The following is an 8,214-nucleotide window of genomic DNA, read 5'->3' as shown; positions in this document are numbered from 1 at the left end:
AGCCCACAATTTTGAAAAGAGGAAATAAAATAATTCACCACTTCCATGGTTAGGGCAATTTATTCATCTGTAAGTGTCATTCTATAAATCCAGGATATGTCAGCATTTAAATAAGTCAAGGTGACCAATTCAACCCCTAGGAGCAGTTAGTTAACCTTTCCTTTGAATTCTTTTGAAATGGTGAAATGTCACTTGGCTAATTGCTATACATCTACAGTAGACTCAAAGTACTGGGTCTACCCCTCTATGGATTAGAAACACTCTCCTTTCCCCCATAAAAATCAAATAGTCAAAAAGACTTCATTGCTGTTGTTGTTAAGTGCCACTGAGTCAGTTCTGACTCAAAGTGACCCCACATATAACAGAACGAAACACTGCCTGGTCCTGTGCCATCCTCACAATCATTGCTATGTTTGAGTCTATTGTGGCAGCCACTATGTCAATCCATCTTATTCAGAGTCTTCCTCTTTTCCGCTGACCTTCTACTTTTCTAAGCATAACGTCTTTTTCAGGGACTGGTCCCTCCTGATAACATGTCCAAAGCACATGAAGTCTGGCCTTTCTCACTTCTAAGAATAATTCTGGATGTACTTCTTCTAAGACAGATTTCTTCAGTTCTTCTGGCAACCCTTCATTAAATTTTAGAAGACCACAAGCACAGCTGAGTCCTTTTCTTGTTGGGTTCCTGTGCGTTGGGAAAAGGGAAAGGTGCCGATGGCCAGTTTGAGGGCCAGAGAGACTTTCCTTGCTCGGTCCTTTGAAAGCACCATTGTGATAGATTGAATCGTGTCCCCCAAAATATGAACTGAGGACCTGGTCCCTGTACCTGTGTATATGATCCTATTTGGAAATATGAGTTTTCTTTGCTTTATAAATGAAGTCATAACAGAGCAGAGTGGATGCTAAACCTAATCACTTCTGAGTTATACCAAGAGCAGAACAAACAAGGAGATATATACAGGGGGAAGACAGACATCACGTCAGGCTCATCTACAAGCCAAGGACCAAACACCACCAGAGGCTAGAAACTAGGGGAAAGGCCCATGGAAGGAGTCAACACAGCTGAAACCCTGCTTGGACTTTTGGCCTCCAGACTGGGAGAAAACACTTTCCTGTTCTTTCAAACCACCCATTTGTGGTATTTCTGTTGCAGCAGCACTAGCAAACTAAGATTACCATGCTCCCTCCCTCAGCAGGACTTCTGCTTGATGCTTGTTCTGCTTCAAACAGCTGCTCCTCATCCTTCAGTTTGATTGTTTCTTCCTCGGGAAAGCCTGCCCTGACTCCCAACCAAGTCAAATATCCCTATCATATGTTCTCAGGACACCATGCACTGTCATTTATAACCATCCCCATTTTACATTTCTTTCAGTGGTTACATGATTAATGGCCATCTCCCCCACTAGCCTGTCAGTCCAAGTTCTCATTAGTATTTTGCTAGCAAAGACTACATTTGATCCAAAGCCCTCACCTTGGTTTGGTTTGGCTGCTGAGCCCTGTGGGATGTCAGAAGACTGCATACTCTCTCATGGATCTTCTCCCACGTGGACTGAAAACTAGGATGGAACCTGCCCAATGGAGTAAACAGGATGGAGTGTTATGCAATACTAAATAGAATGCTCACTCAAGTATATAACATGTGTTGATGTTTATAACTTAGAAGAAAAAAAAAATACAGCAACATGCAAAATGATACCCATTATGTAATTTCAATGTCTTTCTTACACTTACACATAGAGAAAATATAGGAATGAAAAACAACCAAGATGTTACGAATGGTTTAGTTTAGGTGTGCAGCTATGATTTTTTTTTCTTCCTTTTACTGTGCTTTTCACCTGTTTCTCTAATGAACAAATGTAATCTAAAACATTTAATATTCAATTTAATCCCATATATTTGCTACCACAGGGATTGTATTTCATATTGCATTTATCTTAGCAACCTAGAACCAACTTAACCACAGGTCTATAGTGCCTTTCAGTTCCTCAGATGCCCCTTTTAAGGTGATCTACTTCTGAAAAATCAGCCATTGAAAATCCTATGGAGCCCAGTTCTACTCTTACACACACAGGGGTACCATGAATCAGAATTGACATGACAATAACTAGATTGTTTTTTCTTAATAAGGATTTTACCAATACTGTTCCCTCTGTCAAGAATGCTGTGACCCCAAAACCCCATCACCATCTTGTGAACTACTGCCCACTGTTCAGATGGCAGTTCAAATACAGATTTCTCAGGAACATCCTTCCTGAGCACCGTCCTGGTGAGGAGGTCAATGTTCCCATCATCTGCACCTGGAGTTCCGTTCACCCCTCATTCAGTGGACTCTCCTAGTAGAGTCATATTTTGGTTAATATCTATCTTACTCCTAGACTAAAATTTTCATGAGGGCAGGAACCGTGCCTTTTTGATTAATAGCTCATCCCAGGTCCTAGTAGGTATCAAATACCACAGTAAGTATCCAATAAACATTTGGTGAGTGATTGAATGAACAAATAAATTCATTCACTCATATTTGGGTTAGGGGAGTAACCAATTCTAAATTCTGAAGTATAAATACACGAAAAGTGTATATAGCAATTTGACAATAAAAAGTATGAGCATTGTTTTCTAAAAATGCCTGAAGAATTGAAACATTTGGTTGAAGCTGTTTTCTTCAATGAATGTAGAATTGTCATTCTGGCGCACAACACCAGTGATTTCCTGTGCAAAGGCCCCTCAGCTCAATCTTGGACCTGCTCCTGAGCCACCTATCCTGGCTCTCTCTATCAAAAGCATGTCCCCCTGGTTTCCTGGGAGACATGGATCTACATGACTGGATCTACACAACCTGTTACCATTCCAGGAAAACAAGTCATGGGTTGTTTCCACCTTTAAAAAAAAAAAAATATTTTATTGTGATTTGGGTGAAAGTTTACAGAGCAAACTCACTTTCCATACAGCAGCTCACATACACTCTGTCTCATGATGTTGACTATAATTTACCACAATGCAACAGCTCCCCTCCCCCTTCCTTCCCATAGTTAACCTCTTCCCTGTGTCCTTCCCTCCCATGCATTCTTGCCCCCCCCCCGCAAGCTGTCTCCCTGTGCATACACAGCCCTTCTATTCTCCCATGATTGATCTCTCCAAGGAGTGTATCTACCTAATGTAAATGTTCAGCTCATATGCCTGTCTTTTGTTTGGCTGGAAGCCACAGGAGTGGGTTCAATTCCAGACCTGAAGGGCAGCTAGGGGCCATAGTCTCAGTGGTTCCATCAGGCTCTATAAGGCCAGCAAACCTGGTCCTTTTTTTTTTTTCAATGATTATGAGTTTTGTTCCACATTGTTCTCCTACTCTATCCAGGATCTCCTACATAGATCCCCCTCCAAGGGGTTGACAGTGATAGCTGGGCACCGTCTAGTTCTTTTAGTCTCACAGTCGTGTAGGCTGAGGATTGATCTCATGATGAACCAGTTTCTTGGGTTAATTGTTTCCATGGGTCTATGGTTTTCTTCATTTTTCTTTGCTCTGGATGAGGAAAGACCCATTGTCGCATCTAGCTGGCCACCTGCAAGCTTTTAAGATCCCAGTCACTCCTCACCAAAGTAGGATGTGGTGTTTCCACCTTTTGGCTATTGTGACTAATACTGCAATGAACATTAGTGAACAAGTATCTGTTGAGGGCCTGCTTTCAAGTCTTTTGGAGGTCTACCTAAGAGTAGAATTGCTTTTAACTGTACTTCTATTAAATGCATACTACATCTTTCTCATATTCATGACATGAAGGTATGTCTGCCTTGCCCACTCATGTGTGAACCACTGGAAAACAAGAGGTGTTTGATCATGTGCCTTGTACACAATAGCTGCTCAAGAAATGCTTGCTCAATTCAGTCCCTCAGAAAATCTTGGTATACTGATTACAAGGAATGTGGGGTATCTATATAAGCAAGAGCTCCTATATAAGCAAGGCACATGGACAAAAGCCAACTTTCACCAGTTCTGGGAGAAGAGAAGCCCTTTGTAGCTGTAAAAGGATCTTTGATTGCCACATCCAAGACCTATTTCCCCATTCTATAGATGAGGAAACTAAGGTCTGCAAAAGTACTTGTGTGGAATCACATAGCACTTAGAAACAGATGATAGTCTCCTCATGATCACGTATTGAAGGCTCTTTATATTCCTTGTTTAAAAATCAATTATCTCACTTCTGGTAAGATGGAAGAATAGGAAGACAAGTGACACAGACCCTCTTCAACAAAGAAAAGAAAAACCAGTTGACAGAGATACAGATGATAATCCTGGAGCCCTGAGCTTTGAAAGGAACTATACAGAAGTGGATTAGGCACCAAGTAGTGAAAAAAACTGAATGAAAACAGTGAGTACAGAGACAGAGCTTCAGACTGTCAGCTACTCTGATGGGACCAATAGCCTGAATATTTCCAAGTGGTGTTGGGACCTGAGAATTGACCTAAAGATCAGCCCTGGTCACCAAGGGCTGCAGGGACAACTGCGCTGGTGGCCTATGATTAGGAAGGGAAACAGCAAGGAGGGAGACAACCTGAACTGTTGACTTTCCAGTGTCCAGAGGGGGCAGCCATTTTGATTGTTTACATGTGACAGCCATTTTGAATATTTAAATGACTGAGGGTGCAGCCATTTTGAATGCTTACAAGCTGTGGCCATTTTGGATATTTAAAGTGACTGAAGGTACAGCCATTTTGAATCATTACAAGTGGCAACCATTTTGGATTTTAAAGTGATAGCATTCTCATTCGGATTCCAGGGACCTAAGAATAGGCTCTGTTTGCCATGGTCAGCAGGGACATATGAGAGGCTGACAACAGGAAAGGAGACAGGTGGTGAGTGTATAGGTGCTGTCAACTAGTGAATACAGGAGCACAGCACAGTACCCTGCTTGTGTAGATAACATGCAAGCAAAAAAAGAAAACAAGAATCGTGGGCAAGTCACTCCAATATACAATCACCAATTAAATATAAACACAAAAACATCACAATGCCTTGGAGACAACAGAGCATCACAGTCCACACAAAGAAGCAAGATAAAGCAGGATAAATAAGGGACCAGGATACAGACCCAAAACACATCCCTGAGGAAGACGCAGCATTGGGACTCCCTGATAAGGAATTCAAAAGAATTATATTTAGGTATCTTCAACAAATTGAGAGACAGATCAAGGAAAACACAAAGAAAACCCTAGAACAATTTCAAAAGACAATACAAGAACAAAATGACAAAATAAAAGAAAAATGAGAAATGATATAAAATCTACACACAAAAATCCAAATGATTAATACTAAATTTTCAGAAGCAGATAAAACATTGAATGGGCAAAGGAGCAGAATTGAATCAACGGAAGACAGAATTAGGGAGATTAAAGGCAAATACCTGAACACTTCTTTGGAAAGGGATAAATCAGAAAAAAAGATCAAAACAAAATGAAGAAAGCCTAAGGTTCATGTGGGATACCATCAAAAGGAATAACCTCCATGTAATCAGAATTCCAGAACAGGAAGAGAAAAAGAAAACTACAGAGAATATTGTCAAAGATTTGTTGGTAGAGAATTTTCCTGGTATGAAGAAAGATGAGAATATATCCATTCAGGAAGTTCAACAAACCCCAAACAGGATAGACCCCAAAAGAAAATCACCCAGACATATCATCATCAAACTCACCCAAACCAAAGACAAAGAAAGAATCATGAGAGCAGCACAAGAAAAATAAAAAGTTATCTACAAGGGGCAACCAATAAGACAAAGCTTGGATTTCTCAGCAGAAACCATGCAGGCAAGAAGACAATGGGATGGTATATATAAAACTCTGAAAGAGAAAAATTTCCAACCAAGAATTATGTACCCAGCAAAATTGACCCTCAAACATGATGGTGAAATTAGGACTTTCCAGATAAGCAGAAATTACGGGAATTTGTTAAAACCAGACCAACCTTACAAGAGATGCCCTTCAGACAGAGAAGCAACAACAGCCATCAACAACTGACCATTAACAGACATGATGATATAACCCAGAAACCAACCCAGCTGTGGAAGTATCCAAAGTAAGTAAGCCTACAAGATTGTAAACAGGGAAGCAGAGACATCAATTGACAAATGAGGACAACTACAAACCAAAAAAGAGGGGAAATACTGTGTCGTTACAGAACTTCTAGATGGTAGGGAAGTCAAGACAACTACAAGAAAGAATGGACTGTTCTAAACTTGGGAAGAAAATTATAAATCACAGGGTAACCTCAAAGAAAAATGATAAAGCTTCACATCAAAAAGGAGGATCAGCATAAATATTCAGCAAATACTAAAACAATAGCAATGAAGGAAGTGATAACACAGTTCATAAACAAAACAAGCTCAGCATAGAAAATTATTTGAAACAAAGAAATCAACACCATGAAAAAGCACATAACAAAAATGATAGCAACAAATTCATATTTGCCAATAATTACATATCTGGCAAGGGATTTATCTCTAAGATTTATAGCAGAAGAGTGGATGACCAAACTATGTTACAGACACATAATGGAATGTTATGCAGCACTGAAGAATAATGTAGAGTCTGTAAAACACCACATAATATGGATGAACTTGGAGGACATTATGCTGAGTGAAATAAGTCAATTACAGGACAAATACAGTATTAGTTCATTGTTGTGGAGGGTCAAGGAAAGGTTTATATATGGAGGGAAATTTTCTTTGTTGGTTGCCAGGGGTGGGAGGGGAAGGGAGGGAACACTGCAAAAAAAAATTTCATTGACCCATGTTACTTTAGTTTTGTGTATTTCACTGTACATAAATTATATTCCAATAAAATACATTAAAAATAAATAAATAAAATGAAAAGAAAAATCAATTCTCTATAGTCTTTAACTCAGGGTCACCCCCCACCCCACCTCCATCTCTACTTTGCCAACCTGCCAGTTTCCAGGTTGGTAGTGAGAGAAGGGGGCAAGAATGAGGGTTAGCCCCAGAGAGAGGCTTAAATGTGTCCCTGACTACCTGCTTCTGGGGCCCAAACCTGAATTTTATCATTTCTCATTGTCTGCTTTTATTTATGCTGTGTTATATTCTTCCAGTATAGTAACTAATGAAGAACTCACCATACTTTAATAGATTTTATTACAATTTGATTTCCTCAAATCCATGCAGCAGCCAAATGCCTTAGGCACTACACCACCAAGGCTCCCTTAAACATTGTAATATCAAGTTATTCTAGCACTTCTGGTCAACACTAAGAGTAGACTGCCACTTTTTTAGTCTACCTCACCCTTGCTGTACAATCCTAGAAAAATTTCAGGTCCACTTTTGTTCTGGAATATATTTCTACAACAGTCTCTTTATGAACAAGTGTGTTACTTTGACATGAGGATCTCTTATTCTCATCACAAATAACATGGAGAAAAGCAGATAGTCAAATCTTTCATGCAGAACAGCTGTCTTAAACAATTATCTTTAATGGCACTTCCCTTGAGTTACAGTGACCAATCACCCAGGTATGCTCAGGATTGGACTGAGGGTTTGCTGGTACTGCCATTCAGTCCATCCATTGCCACTGAGTCAATTCCAACAAATAGTGACCCTATAGGATGGAGTAGAACTGCCCCATCTGGTTTCCAAGGCTGTAATCTTTACAAAAGCAGACTGCCACATTTTTCTCCTGTGGAGCTGCTAGTGGGTTTGAACCACCAACCTTTCAGTTAGCAGCCAAGTGCTTAACAAGATCTCCTTAAAAAAAGGTTTCTTCTCTCAATCTCTGGCTGCCCTCAAGACACATGCAAATGTGTTTTTTATTGTGATAATATCGAAGGAAGACTGGGCAATCTACTTCCATAGAGATACTGCTTTGGAAACCCAAGGTAAACCATGTCTAGGAGTAAAACAAAAACCAAACTCACTGCCATCAAGTTGATTCCGACTGATAGTGACTCCTGGGATTCCGAGGTGGTAAATCTTTATGGAAGTGGATTCCCAGTCTTCTTTCCCCTGTGTGGCTGTTGGGCTTGAACCACCAACCTTCTGGTTAGTAGTCAAATGCCTTAGGCACTATGTCACCACAAAATAACAAACTAAACTCACTGCCTTCGAGTCAGATCCAATGCATAGTGACCCCTCCTTGGGTTTCCGAGGTGGTATCACTACAGAAGTAGATTGCCCAACCTTCCTTCCGAGGAGTGGCTGATGGGTTTGAACTGCCAGCCTT

At 40.3% G+C, this 8,214-nt stretch overlaps 1 protein-coding gene across 1 annotated transcript in view; it reads right to left on the bottom strand.

Moving 5' to 3' along the window:
- SPATA6L (spermatogenesis associated 6 like) overlaps nt 1-8,214 on the bottom strand; it is a 71,376-nt gene that overhangs the window by 714 nt on the left and 62,448 nt on the right. The window contains exon 11 of the mRNA XM_042780686.1: nt 1,472-1,568. Coding sequence (XP_042636620.1) covers nt 1,472-1,568 — 97 coding nt within the window. The remainder of the gene's footprint in view (nt 1-1,471; nt 1,569-8,214) is intronic.

Source organism: Orycteropus afer, unplaced genomic scaffold, assembly GCF_000298275.1.
Source record: "Orycteropus afer afer isolate SDZICR_OR568_19922 unplaced genomic scaffold, OryAfe1.0 scaffold00005, whole genome shotgun sequence".
Classification (NCBI taxonomy): Eukaryota; Metazoa; Chordata; class Mammalia; order Tubulidentata; family Orycteropodidae; genus Orycteropus; species Orycteropus afer.
Note: the sequence above shows the minus strand (reverse complement) of the source record. Positions and strands in the feature narration are given on the sequence as shown.